The sequence below is a fragment of the Enhydra lutris genome, unplaced genomic scaffold (genome assembly GCF_002288905.1).
Source record: "Enhydra lutris kenyoni isolate GAN:26980312 unplaced genomic scaffold, ASM228890v2 scaffoldscaffold6, whole genome shotgun sequence".
Taxonomy (NCBI): domain Eukaryota; kingdom Metazoa; phylum Chordata; class Mammalia; order Carnivora; family Mustelidae; genus Enhydra; species Enhydra lutris.
In genome coordinates this window covers 44,916,816-44,940,304 of record NW_019154090.1, presented here as the reverse complement: position 1 = coordinate 44,940,304, position 23,489 = coordinate 44,916,816, and the positions used below count along the sequence as shown (strand labels likewise).

General features: G+C 41.0%; 1 protein-coding gene across 4 annotated transcripts in view; it reads left to right on the top strand.

The window, feature by feature from the left end:
• LOC111141378 (Ral GTPase activating protein catalytic alpha subunit 2) overlaps positions 1-23,489 on the top strand; it is a 316,071-nt gene that overhangs the window by 174,860 nt on the left and 117,722 nt on the right. For all 4 annotated transcript variants that reach the window (XM_022493879.1, XM_022493878.1, XM_022493876.1 and 1 more), the window contains 7 exons: positions 2,728-2,856; positions 3,986-4,044; positions 9,582-9,690; positions 15,865-15,975; positions 17,664-17,732; positions 18,021-18,158; positions 20,483-20,666. In XM_022493879.1, the coding sequence (XP_022349587.1) occupies positions 2,728-2,856; positions 3,986-4,044; positions 9,582-9,690; positions 15,865-15,975; positions 17,664-17,732; positions 18,021-18,158; positions 20,483-20,666 (799 nt within the window). The remainder of the gene's footprint in view (positions 1-2,727; positions 2,857-3,985; positions 4,045-9,581; positions 9,691-15,864; positions 15,976-17,663; positions 17,733-18,020; positions 18,159-20,482; positions 20,667-23,489) is intronic.

Genomic DNA, 23,489 nt, shown 5'->3' with positions numbered 1-23,489 from the left:
GTTCATTCTGCTTGGTGAGAAGTGAAGGGAAAGACATACTTTAGAAAGGTCTTCATCGGAGAAGTGATGCTGAAGCAGAGACCTGAAAGGCCCTCAGTGTTCGTCAGATAAATGGGGACAGCAGCAGCCACCCCTTATCTTGAGATACTTACTGAGCACCCACTGGGATAGAAAAGTGCTGAAAACAATCTAACCCCCATCTTTGTTGGTGTTGCAAACACAAAATAACTATGTAACACGTCAGAAAGTAATGTATGCAAAGAAAAAACTGGAAGCGGGGATGCTGGGGACCATAGAGGTGGGATGACATAATGTCTTGAATTCGCTTTAAAATATTGAAAGTGGAAACTTCTTAGTGATTTTTAAATACTGAAATGAAAAAAGTGAAACATACAGATAAAGCAAGAGTAGTAAAATCTTGAATCCAGGTGTTTGGTATTTAAATGTAATACTCTCTTTCCCTTTTCATTCCTCTTAACATAAAACTTGAGGAAAAGGAAAGCAGCAGATGAGGGGACAGAATGATGGAGGTGGGGTAGTGTTGCACAGAAATGGCAGGACTCTGGTCAGGTGGAGCTCGTGTGAGATGCCTCTCGACCCCTGAGGGGACACGACATACAAACCTGGACTTCGGGGGTGGGGTGGGGGAGCGTCTAGTCTAGAGAGAAATGATGGGGAGTCCAAAGTCCAACATGTAGGAGGCATTGAAATCATGGGTCTGGATATCCTTTGGGAGTGAGTATAGATCTGGGAGAGAAGAGGGCACAGGACCACACTCAGCTTCACAGTTTGGATCCTGAGGAAATGAGGCATCTCAGCATGGTGACTGTTAGATCGCCTCAGGTAGGAGCCAAGAAAGGTGTTCCCAGGGCCAAATGGTGAAAGTGTTCCCAGGCCCGAGAGAGCCAGCACCTGCATCTGACATTGGCCAGAGGTCAGATAAGGAAAGGCCTGGGCAGTGACCACAAGGCTTTATGTGGTAGAGGTCACATAACAAGATACTGTACTCACTGACCAACTTTGACAAGTCTTAACATTTTCATTTTGCCCTAGTGGTTTCAAATCTTTGTATTTTAGAAAATGAAAGAAACCATTAAGAATATAGTGACTTCATGCCTGATGCCGTGGCCATGGCTACAATCAGAGCTGCTGTCACTCTTGCCTGCACTGGGCTTCAGGGAACACCTGACACTCTGCTCTTCCTGAGAGCATCCATCACCCCACACTACTGCTCCTTTCCGATGGCACCACTCCTCGGGTGGAATGAGACGGGCACTGTGCCATGTGTGGCGTGGGGGTCGCTACCTGGGAGTCCCAGTGCTTTTCTCCTGGAGCTCCCCTAGTCCCTGAAGCATACCTGGATGGCCTCTGGGCCCTGTGCACCTGCATCTTTTACAGGTCCATGGGTGCCCCTGGGTCTTCTGCCTTTTCCATCCGCACTGCCTGCACTGGCCTCTCGCCCCTCACCTCGCTCCCTCACTCTGCCAGCCTGGCTGGCTCCCCCGGCACTATGTGACTTCTAGCAGCAGTTTGTCCTTGTGTCCCTAACCATCCTGAGCAGAACAAATTATGCCACATTTTGGGTCGCAGAGAATATCTCTGTGTTTTATATTGTCTTTTGGACCTGTGTGCTGATGAAAACAAAGTGAGGTTAAATATGAATGTTCTGGGCTCCCATAACATTCCCACTCTCTGGTTCTCACAGCCATATCACTGAGTTGTATATCACCGCTATTTGCCTCTTCTCCCATACCCCACATACCACACCGCCATATCCTGGGGGAGGGAGACTCGCTTTCATTTCAAACCCAGAAGTGATTAACAAAACAGGCCCACTGCAAATCAGGGTCTGTCACTTGACAAGCCATTTAATTTCCCTGAGCCTCAGTTTTCTCACTTGTAATGTGGAAATGATAATAGTATCTACTTCATTGGACTGTTGACGGTATTTTATGAGGCAGTGCTTGTACAGCATTTAGAACAGTGCCTAGCACTGTAAGTGTTAGCTGCTATTGTTATAATTATTAGATAATAGTAGACAGAAGGGTAGATGGCAGGTGGGTAGGTGGGCAAGTGGCAATACCTTTGTAATCCTGGTGCCCATTCTTGGCTAATCATAGCTGCTAATAAGTGTTGGCTTGATTGAAATCTAGTGAAGTTGGCTAGATTGAAGTCTAGTAACTTGTAGTAAGAATTATACCTAATTCCAATAATAGACAAATAAGTGATTTTGTGTCTCCCTATATATCAAACAGTATAAGTTATTTTGCAAAATATTCATGATGAGACAGAAAATTTGGTGGATTGTGTCTACTATCTTTCTCTGCCTTCTGAAATTCAACCCAGACCCCTCTTATGAATTTTTGTTAACTGTCTTCACAGCAAAAATAATATTAAGTTGATATCACTTACCCTGCTTTGTCAAGAACATTAAGACTAAAAAGATAAAAACAAAAAGTGAAAGTCATGATTGAGTCATTTGTTCTTCTGACCCTGAATGCATCTGCAGACCAGTTTTCACAATGCTTTTTATACAAGTATAGTGATAATTTCCATTTCTTGGAAATTTGCTTTTTCATCTGGACAAACCTCTCTTGCTTAAATGGTCGCCTGGAGGAAAATAACGTGGCATAGTTTGATTACTTCTTATCTAGGATAAAATAAGTGTAAAGATTCCCTCTCAAAATCATGAAAAAGTAAAGCATGTTTTCACTTCTTTGTGTGCAGACACCTCATTCAGAAGCTCTCACCATTCTTGGTTCTCTAGTCTGCTTTCCGAATACCTACCAGGAGATCCCTTTACTGCAGTCTGTGCCGGAAGTCAGGGAAGTCATCACAGGAACTGAAGATGTCAAGGTACCTCATGCATTTGATTGAATCTCAAGTTTAGCATTTTATAATTCTAGCTATGTGGTCCTCTCTTCCATTATCATACAGTGATCTACTTATCCCTGAAAGTTCTGCTTTATTGTTTAAATCTTTCAGTAGTTGTTGTTGTTTCCAGGAGGCTCTTTTAGGGGGATTAAATGTATTAGATTCAGAGCATATGGCAGTTATAACTGATAGGTTCCTCTGGTGTTTTTTATTAGATCCGTTTATCATGCCTATGGATTGTAATTATATAATAAGTCATCCTTTGTAATAATTTTAGGTTTAATTGTGCCACATTAGTGTATCAAATGAGTTTATAAGAAATAATTGAAGTTAGCCAAATATTCAGTCCCATTGTTAGCCTGATTAAACACTACTAATAATTTGAGATGTCAAGTTATTAATTCTTTAGAGAATAAAAGAAAGCATTTGTTCCCCCCCTTAACTGACTTTGGAGCAAACAAAAATTCTTTTTTTTTTTTTTTTTTTTTAAATTTTTTTTTTTTTTTTTTTTTTTTTTTTTTTTTTTTTTTTTTTTTTTTTTTTTAAAGATTTTATTTATTTGACAGACAGAGATCACAAGTAGGCAGAGAGGCAGGCAGAGAGACAGGAGGAAGCAGGCTCCCTGTCGAGCAGAGAGCCCGATGCGGGGCTCGATCCCAGGACCCTGGGACCATGACCCGAGCCGAAGGCAGTGGCTTTAACCCACTGAGCCACCCAGGCGCCCCCAAAAATTCTTTTCAAATCTCAAAATAAATCTATCTAATTATGGTACATAATTATAATATATAATTTAGTATACAATATATAATTGAAGTAAAAGAAAACTGAGCTTTTCCTATGTGAAGTCTCAATGGCTTTGCAAGGTTTTTATTGCATGCCCAGAAACCCTCTTCTCTAGGCTGGCTTACTTGCCCAGGAGGCCCTGGCTGAGACCACTACAGGCTGCTCCCCCAAGCCCTCTGTTTCCTTCCCTGCCTCCTAGGTTCTCTCTGTTGGGAGCTTCTCCAGAGTTCCCTGGTCCTTCAGTAGCTCCTGACTGCCTGGAACATAAAACATGTGGGAAACCAACTACTAAACAAAGTTTTTATTTTACTTAATTTTGTGTTTTTAGCATTACCTCATAAATATTTTACTGAAGAATGCCACAGAGGAACCAAATGAATGTGCAAGGTAAATGTTGACTAAAGGTAAACATTTTAGGATTTTAAGATACAAATTTATATGTAAAAAGTTAATGTTTAAAAAAAAGCACTCTTCCGCATTACTTGTACACATACTAAAAAGTGTAGTAAGAATTATATCAAGAAAATGCTTTACTTAATTTTTTTTAGAGTGTGCCACTATTCAGTGAAAACAGTAAGGTGCAGAAGATTATAGCATGCTACATTTTGTAGAAGAAAAAAGATTTTGAATATATACAGATATTCCCTGTTATTTTTTTAATGAAGAAGAAAATGGAAAGATAAACCAAAAACTTATAAAAATGGTATATGTATAAGGTTAGTAATTCTCAACCAGAGGTGATTTTGTACCCCAGGAGACATTTAGCAATGTCTGAAAATATTTTGGTTGTTTCTGCCAGGCATCTGAGTTTGCTAGCAGTCTGTTACCAATATAGGGGTTTTCTGGACCACCTGCATAATGAGAAATTGCATATCTGGCTTTCCAAAGTAAAGCCCAAAGCTGGGAGCAGTGGTAGAGGGCAGCACCACTTTTTCATCTTCCGCCTCCAACCTCATAAAGTCACCAGAAGCCTAACTCAGTCTCTTGCTGCCTCCAAGGAATCAGCTCCTGCCCTGTTCTTTCTCTAGCAGCCTACCAACCATCACTGCCTTGCCATCTCTTTGATGATTTTTAAGGGTTTCTGGCTTGTGGGGTTTTGTTTTGTTTTGTTTGGGGGGAGTTTGTATTTTTTTTTTTTAAAGATTTTATTTATTTGTCAGAGAGAGAGAGGGAAAGAGAGCGAGCACAGGCAGACAGAATGGCAGGCAGAGGCAGAGGGAGAAGCAGGCTCCCCGCCGAGCAAGAAGCCCGATGTGGGACTCCATCCCAGGACGCTGGGATCATGACCTGAGCCGAAGGCAGCTGCTTAACCAACTGAGCCACCCAGGCATCCTGGGAGTTTGTATTTTGACTAACTTTTTCAGTGGTCTTCTCTGGATGGCTTAGTCCACCTTTTCTAGTTTCCCATTACCAGAAGATATAAATTGACTATCAATTTGTTCATATTAGAGTAACCTTAAATTTTGGGATAAACTCAACTTGGTTTATACAGTACCAGATCTGATTTGGCTAATATTTTGTTCAGGAAAGTTGCATTTATATTTATGGCCTAATTTTCTTTCCCAATCCAGTTCTTATCAGGCTTGATTCAGGGTTAGATGCTCTTACAGAATGATTAAAGTATTGTTTCATTCTCTGTAGTCAGCAAGAATTTTTGTAAAATTAAGAGTTCATGCTCCTGTGTATTTAGGCCTCGATGGTAAAACTATCTAGGTCTGGTCATTTATTTATGAGAGGTTAACCATTGACTTATTTTCTTCCAAGATTTTGGGAATATTAAGGCTTTCTTTTCTTTTCTTTTCCTTTCTTTTACACCTTGGATAAACTAAACTTGTGCAGAAATTTGTCCATCTCATCTAAGTTCTGAAATAATATTGGCTATCTTATGTTTCTTTCACTCCAAGAGCTATATGCACTTCTTAATCCCGGACCCTATTATGTATTCTGTGATTTTTGCCACTAGTCTTGCCAAAGATTTATCAACTTTTCAAAGAACTTACTTTTGTCTTTGTTCAGCCTCTTTATTCTAATTTGTTTTTATTTTCTACTTTCTGCTCTTTTTTCTTTCTTCATATTCTTCATTCCTTTCCTTTTTATCAGCATGTTAATTCTGATATATTAACATAACAGTATACTAACTCCACATACTAATTCAGCCTTTCTCTTTTACAAATGTCAACATTTAAGTTCATATGTTTATTTCTAGGTCCTACGTCATCTGAGTTCGGTACGTTTTGATATGTAGTATTTTCCCACTACAGATTTTTTCCCCCATTTCCATTATGATTCCATCATTGATTCCTTCATATATTTCTTTATTTAGAAATATATTTAATTTCTAAACATATAGTTATTTTTATTTTTTTGCTACTGACATCTTAAAGGAATCACAAATCCAATACATTGTCTGTCAACTGACAGTCTTTGAAATTGTTGAGATTTGCTCTGTGGCCCAGCAGATAGTCAGTTTTTGCAAATGCTCTGGGTGGGCTTGAAAAGCATGCATATTACCATTTCTTCAGTAGTTGGGTGTACCGCTCTAGATGTGTCCATTTGATTAATTTTTTCAATAGTGTGTTTCAAATATTTTACATCCTTTCTAATATTTTTACCATCTTAGTCATTTACTGAGAAAATAGGTTAAAATCTCCCATTATTGTGGTGCATTGATCTATTTTTCCTTGTGTATCTGTCAATCTTTGTTTATATACTTTGAAGCTATATTATTAGCTATATAGAACTATAGAATTATCAAATCTCTATAGAGAATCATATCTGTTAATTTATGTAGTGACCCTATTTACTTCTAAGGATGATTTTTTTTTCTCTTAAGAACCACTTGTCACTATTATTTGTAAATAATACTTTCTATCCTTTTGTTTTTTTATTTTAAATTAAATTTTATTTTATTTTTTCAGTGTTCCAAACCTTTCTATATTCTTCTCTTTAGATGTCTTTGAAAAAATTGTACATTCTTTATTTTATACATTTATCCTGTCTGATCTTGATCTTTTAACTGAATCTTTAGTTCATTTCCCATTTACTGCAGTTACTGACATACTTGGATGTATTTCTTCCATCTGCCTTTATGTTTTGTTATTGCTCCTTATCAGTATTCTCTCATTTTGTCCCTATTTTTGCCTTTATTTTTCCCCTCTCCTTTTCTTCCTTCCTTCCTTTCTTTCTTTCAGATGATTTTTTTCACATTCCACTTATTATCTCTATTTTTGCAGAAGTCATAGATTCTCAGTTTTTTAAGAAGTTGCCTTAGAAATTTTAATGTGCATACTTGTCTTACTAACTCTGAAATTAGTCTGCCTTTACCCTTTTCCTGAACAATGCCAGTTCCTTAGAATATAATCTTCTGATTTTATTCCTGTGTCACCACAGCTGCTCCTGTTCTGTCTCCCTCCTCCACCTAACCTCTGAGTGTTAGAGTGACTTGAGGTTTAGGGCTGGTCCTCTTCTCTCTCTGACTCTCCTTGGTGCTCTTATTCATTCTAACCAGACCTTAAATACTGCTGAATTTATGATACTGATGATGCTGAATTTATTTGCCTAGCCTCTTCTGTGAATCCCATATATATTCAGGCTTATGTATTAAGCTGCCTACTTGGTATCTCAGCTTGGATGTCTTAACACATGCAAAGCTAACACAACCGCAGCTAAACCGTTGAGTCCCCTGACCGTCCCTCAGACTCCATCTCAGTAAAGGTCACCATCATCTACCCAGATTTTCAATCGAGAAACTTGGAAAAAATCCTTGATTTCTCCTTTTAACTTACCTGTCACATTCAAACCTTTAACATGTCTTGGGAATACCTCCCCCCCACCACCTTTTTCTTTACTGTAGAAAGCCAAACTTCTGTGGAGTGAAAAATGGAATAGAAATGTGTGTGATATGCTCAGTCTTTATCAGCCATGTATAAAACATGAAATTGAGGTCACACAAGCACAGATAAGCAGAAATATGACCAAGATTTCAAATAAATGGAAGATAATTATGAGGGAAGTTAGTTATAATTACAAGTGATAATAATGTAGAAAACGTAAGAAAAAATAGTAAGTTTCTGTTTCGTAAACTGGAGAAGTGTGAGATGGCAGAGTAGCAAACAATCTCCAGAGGGTGTGTTGGCATAAAAAGGAGAGTAAAGGTGGTGCTGCCATTAGCTAAAAAAACATCTTGAGAGATAGAACTCATTTGGGATCACAAAGGACACATTTGGGATACAGAGAATTTAACTGACAGAGACTCAAAGCCAAAAGGAATACCTGAGAATGCCAGAATAGGCAGATGCTAAATGATAAATTTCAAAGGCAGAAAATAGCATTGAAGACCTGCTATAAGCTAGTGCAGCTTTAAAACTCAAGGCAGGTGAGAGTAGTTCACATTATGAAACCATTTTATGGGTAACAAATGTTTTCTGTCGTGCGAGGCTAATAGTTACAGAGTAATGCAGGTGTTCCTAAGAAATGAGAGATCTTTGCCCTTAATGAATTACATTTAACAGATAGGTTAATGGGTTGTAAAAAAAAAAAAAAGAGTTATGTATTAATACACACAGAGAGAGAGAGTCTATAAGGGAATGCACATGCAAGTCTATAAGGGAAGAGAGTCTCTTAAAGTGGTATAATTGGGTATAATTCCAAGTTAGATTTTAGTGGGTTGAACACTCAGAGTCTGAGTTAAGCTGGGGAAGATCAAAGAGGCAATTGGAAAGCATACAGAATACATGACATTGAATGCAAACTGAGAATATGAAGTACAGTTTCTGGACTGAGACTCAGTATAGGAATCAGGCAAGAGGAGATAGTTCTGTACAGTAAGGAAAGCTGAGGGTTTGAATTGTGTGTAACTCCTGTATAATGTTGCTGTTGGAGAATCCAAGAAGCCCAGGCATGCCTTGTAAAGGGGGCTGCACGCTTATCCTGAGTGCATTTTCGTAGAAGGTGACATAGTCTCCAAAGAGCTTTTAATAAACATGTTCTGAAGCACTTCATCTATCCTAACTTAAAGAGGTGAGAATCCAGTGAAACATGGTGGTTTTAAAACCTCAAAATATATTTATTTTAATAGCTGAATTATACTGAGTACAAAGAACTTTCACTGTGGAGAGCTGAACAGTACATTCAGTTTAATTGGCACTGGTGATGTGACCTCTTCTTACAAAGAACAACATATACATACCACAGCTAATGTCTGGTTCGGAGTAGTGGCTTGAATCCCCTTTTGTTTGGGAAAGTAACCAGGTTTGGAAGTATTTTAATTTTATATATGGGCATTCAGAAAAAATTAACAGGAATATGACTTTTTGATCATTGTAAAAGACAGTAGGATATATCAGTTTCAAAGATAACTACCACTTAAAATTGATTTAAAATTGAAGAAGGTAATTTTTAAAGTAATGTGCAACTTGAAGAAGGCTTTGTCCTAACACATTGTTTAAAAGCAGTAACAGTGCAGTTGATTCTGAAAGTTGTATTCCGATATTCTTTACAATGGAATGTGGGGTTTGTCTTCTGTTTTAGTAGGTGTTGTATATTTTATTGTAAGAAAAACAATTACAAGCTCGATTTCCAACCATTTTCTAAGATTCATGTTTTTGAATCTTCTTCAAAACTACCTTGAAGCAATACATGAACTGTCAGCAAAAATAACCGATATGTGCTTTGTGACTACTAACAGGAAATAGATCATTTATTTCATTAAATATGTAATTACTAACCAATATCAGTATTTCTGTTTGTCCTGAAAACTGAACTATTGAGGGTACCTTATCTTTTTCCTCAGGAAGACACTCTGTTAACATATCTATAATTTTGGCCACTTTGTAAAAAAAGATTTAAAATGTTTTGTCTGAAAATACCAAGAAAATATATTAAATTTTTTGAGAGTTTTTCTTCTTTTTCTTCTTTTTCAAAAGATGCATTGCCATTTGCTCCCTCGGGGTCTGGATATGCGAAGAACTGGCACAGTGTACAAACCATCCACAGCTGAAAGAGGCCGTCAATGTGATAGGTGTCACTTTGAAGGTATTACCAATTCGTGATGTGTATTCGACAGTAAACTGTATCCCAGATAGTCATCCACTGCTAGTTTGAATTAGCCCCATTCTTATTTGTCTGTACATGAGAGATTTTGAATCAAAAATTATTTTTCTGAGAGCCATGTTGAACATCCTGTGAGGCTCCCAAGAGAGACCACCAACAGCTGCTTCCCCACTGGTGGCTGCAACCTGGCCATCCATCCCTGAGTGTTCCTGGACCAAGCCCTGCAGCTGAACAGGCTTCCTCTGGTAGCTGGCTGCTTCCTGTAGCAAGCAAAACAACTGTCCTTTGTGGGTAATAGTGACAGGAAGGTGGGATTTCATGCCCTGGCCTCTTCAGTAGGACTGGGAGAGACCTGACAGCTCCTGGTTAACAGTCCTGAGTGCTCACTGTCTGACTGGTTCTTGGCACTTCAAGGATGGCTTTCTTCCTTTGCTTTGTTAATGAAAGGAAGAGTTGCCATTCACTAGGCGGTCACGTGGAGCTGGATTCATGGTAGAGTCTCCAAAACCTTCACAATAGCAGCTTTGCAAGGTGGATAGTATAATCCTGATGTCACACCAGAGGAAAGCAAGGCCCAGAGGAATCAGGTCATGAGCTCACAGCCATGCAGGTATAAGTGATGGCACCAAGAGCAGATCTGCTTACCGTGAAAAACAAAACCTTTATACATACTGTTAGGCCACTTTCTAAACCAGAGCTCAAATCCTTCCGGGTTCTTTTCGGGCTCCTGCTTAAAAATGATGGTAATGATTAGCATTGTTATCATTATACCCCCCGAACCAGTGAGTGCCCGGTCCCTACCAGTCACTGTGCTGGGATTTTGTGGAAGTTCTCAGCTGTGAGACAGTTGTCCCATTTTACAGTGGAGGAACTGAGGTGCAGGAGAACTGAAGAGCTCATTCCAGGCTCTAAAACCTGGCTGAGCCAAAGTTCAAACCCTGAACTGTTCGCCTGACACCAGAGTCCAGGCTCGGGCCTGGCCTTCTTTACTGCTTGATGTGTGCTGCTGTAATAGTCATCGCCATTGTAGCTGACAACTGGGACAGTCATCATCAGGCCGTTGACAGCCCCTGTGTCACCTTTTGTGCTTAAGCCCACAGGGTAACCAGCTGGGGCATCCCCTGCCCATGGCTTGGCATCCAGCTCTCTGGTCTAGCCCCTGCCTGCTTGTGCAGTCTGATTTTGTGTCAGCCCTCCTCACCTACCCCTCTTTCTGGCCAAGCTGTCACCCAGCCCTGCTGTTCTCTCTGCCTCCACACCTGGTTGTACCGGTTCTGTCATGAGAGCTGGACAAACACTTGCTGCTGATCCCTGTGGTGAGGAATGGAAAATTGATTGAACCAGGATCAATTAGGAGTGCTCCCTCTGTCCTGAGCGGGGCGCTGACCTTTGTTGTTGCTTTTAATCCTTAGAACCACCCCATGAGGTAAAGGGTTACGGCCACCTCTGCTTCATAGATGTGGAAAATGAGCTGATTGGGGAGTAAAGAGTTGGCCAGGGTCAAACCCAGGACACCCTGGCCCCTTGTCTGGACTTTGGCACAATTGCAGAAGCTGCGGTGAAATATTCATATGTAACTATTAAAGTGAAAAAAAGTTGGCAATTGTATATCTATGCAGAGTCTAATTTTTTTAATATCCTCTTTCCTCAATTCTAAAGATCTGTTTTTCAAATGTTGAATGTAGTGTGGCCTCCCCACCTCTCCCCCTTTCCTGGAAAAGCTGTCAATAGCTCAGTGGTGTCTGAGAATGATGGAGATATGTAGATACAGTGATATAGCTATCCTTCTACCCTATATGGTTCTATGTAGTACAGAAGGGAGATGGAAATTGATAACAAAAGTAGAAGGATATGAGGGCTTACATTTTGTTGTTGTAGGTCTGTAGGTCTCCACATTTTCAAAAATGTCTTTACTTTTCCGTAATGATGAGGACAAACATAAGGCACCAGAGAAAGAATGCATGGAGCCCAGACTCTGCCGGAGGCATCCCAGCACAATGCAGGGACTGTCTGGTGGAAGCCCCGCCCCTATAGGTGCTCTGGCTCTCCCCATTTTAGAAATAAGAGAGAAGGCAACTAAAGAAGGCCAAGAAACTCACTCCACTTTGAATTGTGAAGAGATCAGAGGGCCAAGATCAGCCAAATCAGCCTCCCTTTAACTGTTAGGAATAACAGAGGGAAACTCAAAGATGTAATTCCAGGACCCTGGGACAGCTCCCTGCCTGCCTCCCTCTGATGTCTGTGTTCCTGTCCCAGTTGGTACTTTTACTGAAGGAGGTGGCACATAAATCTCAGAGAACTGAGGGCCTAGCAGGGAAAGCATGGCCACAAGGAACAGCTCTAGAAGAGGGGCCTCAGGGAGCCTCAGGGCCTGCTAGGAGGAGCCCAGCCCCAGCAGCACAGGGAGCATGAGCCCTGCAAGGGCTTCCTGCCTTATGGTTTCCACATTGCTCTGGGTACCACTCTGCTCTGACCCTGCCCTTCAGGAACACTTGACAAGATTGACCTGGGTGTTCCATCTGATGTGGGAAGGCATGGTCAGAGAAGGCGGGGAAATGCTCCCCAGGGGGTATCAATGAAAACCAGCCTGTAGCTCAGCAGTAAATGAGAGCAGTGCACCTCATAGGCACCTGCAGATTTCCACCCAGCTAATTGTGTCTGGTGGGGTATTGTTGTGGGCAGCACAGGTGGCAGGTGAGTGTTCTAAGCCTGAGCTGTAGTTACTTAGATATCCCATCCAGGATGTTGGCCAAAGGCACTAGCATGTCACCTTTGGCTCTAGCTCAGGTGAGCTGCCAACCTTGTCTCCCCAGCCCAGCCTGAGCCCCTACCCTCAGCCTCACCTGTTGCTCCTTCTTTTACCCCATCTTAGGATACATCATTAACTGTCTCCTCCTCCTTACCCCAGCCCCATCTTCGGTCATAGAGTCCTGCTGCCCTAGGGCCATCCCTCACCCAGGCTGGCTCCCTGTGCTAATAACTGAGCCTCTGGGTGTCCTCCAACCCCATAGCCCTAGTCTGGCCCCCACAGATCTGTCCTCCATACTGCCACCAGAGGAATCTGTCAACACAAGCCCTGACCAAGTCACCCACAAACTAGAGTACTAAGCATGGCATTCAGGAATATACACAAACAGGTCCCTGCCTATTCCCAAGATTGTCAGTCTTTCAGAGTAGGGATGATATCTGCCCTGTTCATCTTGTGCCCTGTGCTTTGCTCTTCTTTTTTGGCTCAAACAACATGAGAATGTATTGGTTCTTATAGCTGGAAAATACATGGGTATGGAAGAGTTTGAGTCTGATTGATCCAGGAGGTGAACAGCATCAACACTGACCTAATTGTCTGAGTCTTCTGCTCTGTAGTCCACAGAGATGGCTTCCTTTTAGGGTGGGATGCCCGCAGAGTTGGAGGATGTCTGCCAGTAGGAGTCAGGGTCCTGCATGTCCTTGTTCATGTTCAACAGGACTTCCCTCACAGCATTCTAGTAAGTGGTACTGAGACGCATTAGCCAAGGTTTCTTGCTCATCCTTTTGCCAGTGACTGAGGCTGGGAATAAAATCTTTTGATTAATTTCAGTCAGTTAGGGCACATTCCTGGAACTGGGAGAGAGGACTTGCACCTGGAAAAAGATCTACTATTAGTTAAGGAGAGAGGGGGAAATTGACACTGGCCAAGCAACTACACATGTTCACTTTAGAGAGCGTCCAGAAGCAGAAGATCCTCCCTCTGTAGTGGGAGGAGGTGGCCTGTGAGTGCAGAAATGAATAGTGAGAAGGAGGTAGGCAGTGTCTGGGGAAGGGGCACTCCAGGCAGAATGAGCACCAAGTACCAAGGCCCTGAGGTGCACATGAACTGGTATACATTTGAAGAGCAAGATGTTGGTACATGGAGCAGAGTGCGCTGTTGGGGCAGCAGGGGAGCTGTGGCCTTAGTACTTGTCAGTTTAGCTGAGCCTGGATAGCATTTCCCAGAATTCTTTTCCCCGTATGGTTTTTGGAGGGAGTGGGTCTATTGCATTTTTTTTTTTTTTTTAATTTGAGTATAGCTGACACATAATGTGATGTTAGTTTCAGGTATAGAACATAAAGTGATTCAACAACCTGTGAGTTCTGCCATGCCCACCACAAGTGTAGCTACCATGTGTCACCATCAGTGCTGGCACGTTGTCCTTGTTCCATGAGTATGTGCAGAGTGAGTGATTAATTCCCTGGCCCAGCCCGCAGCATTCATGTGTGACTAATACCACTCCTCTTGCAGCCCTCCAGCCTCGCCTTGCTTGCCGCAGGGCCCTGCTGCCCGCTGCCCTACACAGAGACACTCTTCCGCTGCCTCCTTCCAGGCTAGGCTCAGCTCTCCTGCCCTCCCCCCCCCCCCCACAGCCCGTCCTCTTTGTGGTCTGCCCCCTCTCTCACACCTTACCCGTCTCTGCCCAGAGGCTTATTGTCTGGTCTACCATAGCTCTCATTTCCTCATCATCCTCTTGTGTGCTTCCATCTTCTAGATGTAAGAGCCATGCCAGCCTTCTGCTTCCACTCCATGACTTGACCACTGTGACGCAACAGAAACACACCCAGTGCCTGCTCTTGTTCTTCACTCCCTCGGTTCCATCTTCACCTCAGACTCACCTTGTGCTACTCCTCAGGGGGCTGTGCGAGACATTAGGAATGATGAATGAGTGATATGATATGATGAATGGTGAATGAGATGTGGAAAAATTAAACACATGAAAGAATAGGCAGACAAATGTCAAAGATCAGCTTGATAGCCCTTAATGCCATAAGGGAACTATAAGTGGGAAACAAGATGAAGCTGAAGAGCTGGAGCAGGTGGGCTGCCACTCCTTTGGATGGTCATGGTGGCCTCATAGAGGAGACATTTAGGGCCATGATCTGAAAGATGTGGCAGTGCCAGCAACATGCAGACCTGGGGAATGAGTGTCCCAGGCAAAGCACGGAGCAAGTACAAAGGCCCTGGGGCAGAAGCAAGCCAGAGTATTTGAGGGATTGAAAGAAGCCTATGAGCATCAGGTCCCCTGAGGCCTAGAGGCCAGGCTCTGAAGAGCCCCTTGAGCACAGACGCTCTTGCCCTGGTGCCTACCAGAAAAGGGCAATCAAGAAGTGTTCATCCTATTGAATTCAAATGAATCCCCTTTGCCCTAATTTCTGCCTTGTCCTGTGCATTTACACTGAGATACTAAATGTTGACTTTTCTGTATCTGTGTGGTGCTATTAGGTCAATTAGGTCAATTAGGATGTGCTTCTTGGGACTTGGAACTCCTGGCAAGGAAACAACTAAGCTTCGTATCCAGAGGTTTCCCAAAGCCACATATCCAGAGGTTCCCCAAAATCAGTGACAAATCTTTCTTCTGTAGATAATGAGGTATGGCTAGCAGAGTAGTCCCAGGTTCTGGCCAGGGAGAGAGGCGCAGGGTGCTTTCATCTGTTTCATCCACCCCAGCCAGCAGCCCTTGTAGGCACCATCCCTCCCCTATTGACATGCCATCTCGCAAGAACTGGGAGCATCCAGAGGACCTTGGACACACTCCAGACTCCAAAAACATACTCAAAGTAATTGAATACACCAGAGCTTATGAATTATGTTCGTGGAGTCATCAGAGTTTCACATTTCTTAGTACATTACATGTGGACGTTCGGTTTAATTTTAGAAGACAGAAAGTCACTTGCTCAGTCCATTTCTCCAGGTGTAAAATGAAGATCACGTCTACCTTGCAGAGCTGCTAGTGAGGATTTATCAATGCAGAAATGAGGAAAATTCTTGTAAAAGGTCCAGCACATAGGGAATACTCAGTAGTGGACTGCATTTTAATTTCCTCTAGTTGTCAAAACTATAATCTATGCGATCTGCATGAGGCATCTGAAATTATGGTTTTAATTTTCCTATGACTGAACAACAGCTACTTATTTCTGCAGAACATTAAGTAAGTTAATACAGCTAGTCTGGACAAGAGGCAGTTACAGGATGATGATCATACACAAACTATCTGGTACCAGGACACATTTTTCAAAAATTGAATGCCAGACAAGAAAACGTATCCCTAAACATTGCTAGAAAGAAATGCCTCTTCTTTTCTTCCTTAGGACAAATGTACGTGTTAAGTTCAATCCTTTCGTTTGGGGTTTTGTTTCCTTTTATAGTTTTCTAACAAAATCGTGGCTCAGGTGGCCTGTGATGTTCTTCAGTTGCTGGTTTCCTACTGGGAAAAGCTTCAGATGTTTGAAACCTCTCTGCCTCGGAAAATTGCAGAAGTAAGTCTTTTCCTGTAATGCTAAAACATAAGCATTTCCCTCTCACTCTATTCGGTATTTAATGAATTACAGATACTTAAATAATTGTTAGAGAACTGTCTATTACATTGCCATACGAGTCATTTGTTTTAAGATTAAATCGCACTGGCTCTTCTCAGCTGTGATTTCAGGCACTACGTAAAGAAGCCACCAGTGTTCAGGGCAGAGTCTCACACTTGGGGAGTTTGAAAAGCAGACACGACCACAACAAAGAGACCTTTTGTAGATTGGGCTTCATTCATCGAGAGTAATTTGGATGGTGCCAACAAGGAGTAGGCAGCTGGTTATGATGCCCTCCGTGCAGGCGCGGGGGGCAGGGGGACTGTTGTGTGAAACAGGAGTCTCTTCCAGACCAAAGCCCCGGACCACGCTTTCTGCCATAGCGTGATTACCCCAGCTGTAATGAGATTACTACTCTAATACCCGAGGGCGGGGGTAGGGGGGTAGTTGTTGGGAGAAAAGGACAGAAGGAGCAGAAAGAATCGTCCCAGTAATGATATCCTGGAGGCCGGTTATATCTGAGGATGCTTGCCTGTACAGAAGAGGTACCCTCTCCTCTGTAAGTGCCTGCATATGAGGCACATCCATTCCTGCCAGTTTTGAAAGCTGCCCTTTCTGAAACATGCCCTGTTCTTTACACATGCAGTGGTAACTCTTCAAGGAAATTTGACTTATCTCTGTGTGGTATTACAGGGAGAGAATAAGTGATATTGATTTATTTTCTCTCAGCCCTAGGTAGATTTCACCAGTGAGATCACTTTGTTCTCTCAGGGAGACCTTAGGTGACCTAAAGTGGAATGGAGTTCTGGACATAGGAATATCAGATGCTGCAAGTTGTAAAGTTGTGTTCTAGGGCAACTACATACAGTTGACCCTTGAACAACATGGGTTTGAGCTGCATAAGTCAATTTGTATGTGGATTTTTTTTGGATAGAGGACTGTAAATACATTTTCTCTTCCTTATGATTTTCTTAACATTTTCTTTTCACTAGCTTACTTTATTGTAAGTCTACAGCGTAGAATATATATAACATACAAAATATGTGTTGGTCATCCATTTATGTTATTGATGACTCTTCTGGCCTGCAGTCAGCTAATAGTAGTTAAATTGGGGGGGAATCGAAATTTATACATGGATTTTTACTGTGCCCGGCGGAGGGGTGGTCAGCACCAAAATACCCGGGTTGTTCAAAGATCACTTACAGTTTATCATCAAAAGAGAAATACCTTTGAGAATACAAGGGGTGCTTTTATACCAGGACAAGAGACAGAGACATGAATGGTTTATAAGAAAATCAAATGGTAGTATTTTCATAGTTATTTTTGAAAATGTTTTTTACTTTCATTGTGTAAAGTGTGGAGACTGATGATAGGACTTGTGTGACCACAGAGAGAAATGTCCCTTCCTCTGGGGCCCCCAATTTCAGCACCGGTAGGATGGAGTGGAGACTAGGTGTGGGTCTGTCACTTTCTTTTGATTTTCAGGACCACAGGGAGCTCTAAACTGGCTCTCTGCTTTTTAATCACCTTCCTCTAGCAAGTTGGCACCAAGCTGGGTTTAGTGCAAGGCCATTTTGGGACTCTTATCATACAGTTTCCCAAACTATTGCTATGGTCTGTTTCATTGGGGGTTTGTCTTTTTAATGCAGATCCTTGTGGCCACAATTGCTTTTCTTTTACCAAGTGCAGAGTACTCCTCAGTGGAAACAGATAAAAAGGTAGGTGGCACATCAGCTAAGTTTTTTCCAGAGGTTGGGTTTTTTTTTTTTTTAACGTAAGACAAAATTATAAATAATGTTCTATGTAGGGATATCCTTTGTAGTTTTCTTCTGTATTGGTCCTAATGGTCGCCCCTGTGAAAACTTTATTTATTCATTCATTTCTTGTGCATTTGTGTGTCCACTGAATAATTATTATTGTGTAGGGACTGTTCTCTTGTTTGCTATTACATGTAGCAAAGTTTGAAGGATTGCAGTATATGTTACTGGGCCTGTTTCCTCTTCCAGTTTATTGTGTCCTTGCTACTCTGCCTCTTGGACTGGTGCATGGCATTGCCGGTGAGCACCCTCCTCCACCCAGTGTCCACAGCGGCCCTGGAAGAGCAGCACTCGTCCAGAGCCCCTTTGCTGGATTATATCTACAGGGTGAGTCTCTATTTGGGCCTCAGGGACATAGAGTATAGACTTAAGCATCAGAGAATTACCAAAATATGTTCTATACATTTACTTATTTGTGCCCTTTTGAAAAGCATATTTGGGGGCTGAAACATTTTAAGAGAAAAGAATAATTTAAGGATTGAAAACAGAGCAGATATTCTTGTAGAGAAGCAATGGTTACTCAGTGAAAGAAGCTTGCATTTTCACATGACTTCCATCTTTAAACAACTGCGGTTTGACCAGAAACCACCGCTCCCTGACCTCCGTCAATTTTCATGTAACATGGTCTATCTGTACTTCATTTTAAAAAGAACTGTTTATGTTGTAGGAATATTTACAGCTGTAGTTTGACAAAATCTGCTTATCAAAAGAAGAAGAAGTATAAAGGACACAGTACTCTCTTTGCTTTAAAAGATTTTAAGAAATAAATTTTTTTAAGATTTTTTATTTATTTGAGAGAAAGAGACAGAGATAGTGAGAGAGGGCACAAGCAGGGAGGAGAGGAAGAAGCAGGCTCCCCCACTGAGCAGGGAACTCCACTCAGGGCTCCATCCCAGGACCCTGAGATCATGACCTGAGCTGACACTTAACCAACTAAGCCACCAAGACACCCCAAGTCTTAAGAAATAAATTAAGGAAATATATCACTTCAAAGTATTTAGCCTCGTCATTTTTATAGTACTTAAAATATTTGAATTTCACCCCCTACTGATGCCTAGGTTTGGTGTTTGCTCTGGACCCTTTATATTATCCTTCTGTATTGGCTTTACATTCCCTCCTGTGAAAGCCTTATTTATGAATTTAGCATTTGTGTATCATTGAATAATTACTACCAGGTAGAGACAATTCTGCGTATTGTTTTAGTAACAAACCTTTACTAATTTATAATCTTTACTTTTATAAAGGTTATAAATAATTTATGATTTATACTTATAATGTTTATTTACATATACCAATATATGTATGCCAAATATAATTCATATTTATAACTTAAAACCTTTACTTTTTTTTAAAGATTTTATTTATTTGTGAGAAAGTGAGCGGCGAGAGAGCACCAGCAGGGGGAACAGCAGAGGCAGAGGGAGAAGCAGGCTCCCCACTGAGTAGGAACCCCGACGTGGGGCTTGATCCCAGTACCCTGAGATCATGACTTGAGCAGAAGGCAGAAGCTTAACTGACTGAACCACCCAGCCGCCACTACTAATAACCTTTAAAAAAAAAAATATTCCAAGTCATTAACTTATTACTCTGTTGCCTTTTTTAAAAATGTATTAAACACAAGGGGAAAAGACACTTAACATGGTTGAAATTCTACTAAAAAGTATTGTGTATTTTTAAGTTGTTTCTTTAGTGATCAAAACTTTTAATAACTGTTAGGATTCATTAGATACTTCTGTCATCTTTGTGGCTTATAAACCCATGTGAGCCTGGCTCGACCAAATAAAGTAGCCACAGTCATTTAAATTTATCTCTTTTCTAGTGTTTTTTTTTTGTTTAAAGATTTCTCTTAAAATTGTTTTACCAATAAAAAAGTCAATACTGAATAATATTATTGTATTTTTAAAGGAAACTTTTTATTGAAGTATAATATGCATCCAGAAAACTGTATCAGTCATAAGTTCTGCTTGATGGATTTTCACAAAGTGGTTACACCTGTGAAACCAGATCCTAACTGCAGAAACTAAATAGTCTTGGTATCCCAGAAGTCCCCATCATGCCTCCCTACTAGTCACTATCTCCATACACACACCTGGGGTACTGCTAGCCTGTCTAACAGTGTAGATTTTTTTGTACTTTGTATGGCTGGAATTATGCAGTATGTGCTTCTGTGTCTGATGTCCTTCACTCAGCATTATTTCTGAGGGATTCATTTATACTGTTGTGAATAATCTTTCACTCACTGCTGTTTGGTAATACACAATGAGAATATGCCATGATTTATGTATCTGTCCTACTGTTGATGCATATTTGGGTAGTAGAGCTTTGGACCATAAAAAGAAGTTCTATGAACATTCTGGTGGGCCACAGCAGGACTTAGCTGTGTGCTCCCACCTAGAATGGCAAAATAAGCACTTTTTAACTTTCACTTTCCTTTCATCTTGAGAATATATTTATTGGCGTTGTTGTAAAAGGAGCAGAATAAACTTGCAAATAGCAAGAAGATGTTTTAGAATGGAAAGGATTCTATGTCTTTAAGTATTACCAACCCTATCAAGTATTACCTGCCTCCTAAGTGCTGTTGTGGTTTGGCAGGTTGTCAGGGACAGGGGTTAGTCACATCCATGGCACACATTCCCTTCTGTTTCTCACAGGTTCTGCACTGCTGTGTTTGTGGTTCAAGCACATACACCCAGCAGAGTCACTACACACTGACCCTGGCTGACCTGTCCTCCCCGGATTACGATCCTTTCCTGCCACTGGCAAATGTGAAGAATTCCGAGCCAGTCCAGTATCATTCTTCAGCAGATTTGGGAAACCTGCTCACAGTTGAAGAGGGTGAGATTCTTCAGAATAATAATTCTCATGGGTGGGAAAAGGAAAATTGTAGCCTTTGCCCATGCTTGCTACGTTATTTTTAAAAATTAACTTGTTTCTGCTTTCTAGACTCCTCTGTGATAGTAAGCTCAACCTGCCTTGCTTCTTTTTTTCTGTTTCTTCGCCCCCTCTCTCTTTTCCTATCTTAATTGAATTTTGTATTGAGGACCTATATGTTTCAGACCTATGAGACCCATAGAAAAAGTCTCATTTCTACCCCAGAGGAGCTTTACATGTAACTAGAGAGATAGGATTAATGTAGGACTCATTCATGAACCAGTAGCACTGTGGCGGGTTCCTGTGAGGAAGGACCTAAGCCAGACTTAGAAGGATGGGCAGACTTTGAAAGGATCTCATGGAGGGTTGCAGACTAGGAGAGCATTGTAGAGAGGCGGGGATTTGCATGCCACAGTTTGAGGATCACTCTGCTGATGGCAGGGGGTCTGTTTTAGAATATGTGGGTATTGTCAGGATTAGGAACTGCTGTATGATCTCCTCAACCACCTTCTTCCTGGAAGGATAAAAGCCTATCTCTGGGCTTTGAGATGTGAGTCCAAAGGTAGGTATATCACCTGTACATGTGAAATACTCACGAAATGCGTAAACTCTGAATATTGATGAAAGATATCAAATATGGCATATCATATCAAAATACCAATCAAAATTTCCTGATTGTGATACTGTACTATAGCTATACTATGTAAGATATTACCAGGGGAATGAAGGCTATTTGGGATCTCTCTGGTTATTTCTTACGAGTGCATGTGAATCTTCAATTTTCTAAAAGTTAAAAAAAAAATGTGGGTGTGGAGTTTTAGATCATCCATGAAAATGTTATGGACTTTGCAAGTTAAAACCTAGGTCCAAGGATGGAACCTTAGGGGGGAAAAACACTGTAAAGAAAAAGGAATGAGGTAATGTCATCAGGAAAGCAAAGTCAGGGAAATAGAAAAAGAACCCAGAAAGAGTCGGTTCTGAAAAGTTGAGGAAAGAAAGGGGATAAGGAGCCAAGAAAAGTAAACAGTGCTAGGTGCTTCAAAACCATTTTGGTGAAGCCAAAACAAGACCTTTTTTATTTCCCATCTAAGCATTTGGTGATGAGTTCTGCTGAATACTTTAGGCGTGGCAGTTAGTCTATAGCCAGATAACCTGAGCAAGTGATTTGGGGTTGACTATTCGGACCCCCAAGGCATTCTTCTTGTAAGGCCTGTGGTGGAGAAAGGAAGGACAGTAGTCAGGTGAGGGCACAGAGTCCAGGGCTATGCTTGCAAGACTGTAGAATCTGGAGTATGGTTTAGGCCAAGAGGAAGGGGACAGGTGAGGTGACAATGAAGAAGATAAGAGTGGGGGCACCATTCAGAGGCAAAGGCTCTGGAATCCGTCCAGTCCTGATTTTATAGATGAGCAACTGAGGTGAATTGATTTTCCCAAAGGTACATAAGTCAGAAGTAAGGGAGGTGAAATTTGAATTGAAGATATAATGACCAAGTTTCTGAAATATCACAGTATTTACTCTGAGATTTTTCCACAGAGTAGACTAAAGACTTTTAGTTATGGTGGTGGATGGTACCTGGCACATTTTCACATTGTCATCTCAGTTGGCCTCCATTTGCTTGATCATTTAGTTGTCTTTTTTTGGACTTCCGCTCTTCTTTCAAAGTCCACTATTTACAGGTGGCTCCGTTGTTAAGTGTCTGTCTTCGGCTCAGGTCATGATCCCAGGGGCCTGTCAAATAAATAAATAAAATCTTTAAAAATAAAGTGTACTATTTTCCTGATTATAAATTCAAGCCATATCTTTAAAAAATAATCAGAATGATCCTTGATCCATTTCTTTTGTTGGTTCCTACCATGCAGTTTGTGTCCTAGAAGGAAAGTGGCTCTCTTTTTCTGAAAGGCATTAATTTAGATTTAGACTCATCCCACATGGCTATCCCTAAAAGAGGTTACCACATATTATGAACTGTCACTTGAAAATAGCAGGAGATTGATAGGTTAGTGGAAAATGAAAAACCTAAAAATGCACATTTAAATTTTGGGACCACCTTGCTTTCAATGTACAACACTCTTGGACTTTATTTCCCAAAAAACCTCAAACCTTGTGCAAACTGCTTGTCCTAACATAGTTCTGTGGTACTAAAAGTAACTGTTTGAACTTCAGTGGCAAAGGAGTTTTAAAATTCACTAACACTTTAACTAGATAGAAAAGCAAAGCAGCTTTAAAACATATTGGCATGCACAGACACTCAAAGATGATAGCTGAAGTATTTTAGGTTAAACAAAAATGTGCTTGTATTTGAGCGTTTTTTTTTTCATTCAGTGTCATAATTTATCATTCATAACCAAACTGTTTTTTCTCTGATGTTTCTGGGAAGCAATATTGTATTTTTATCTATTATAGTCAAGTGACTCTTTCATTCCCTATTATATACTATTTGATATAAATACTACTTTCAAATAGTTGCAAGCAAGAGACACATTCAGTTGCCTCCAGCTGAGGTGCCTGCTGGCCCAGCTCAAGGAAAAGCCACTGATGGTAAACACAGGTGCTCAAATTTCTCATCATTAATACCTAATTGCTTTTAAAAGAAGGAAAGAGGGGAGCTTTAAAAAACTGAAATTTAAAAGACAAAACTAAAATTACTGCCTTTCTGTTTCATCTCTAAATTTAGCGAAATAAGATAAATATTTAGATTATATTTTTTCATGGTTTGTGGAAGCTATGAGATTTTCTCATGAATGGAGTCTAGTTTTCTCTTTATTTTTCAGGGAACCACAGGCAGT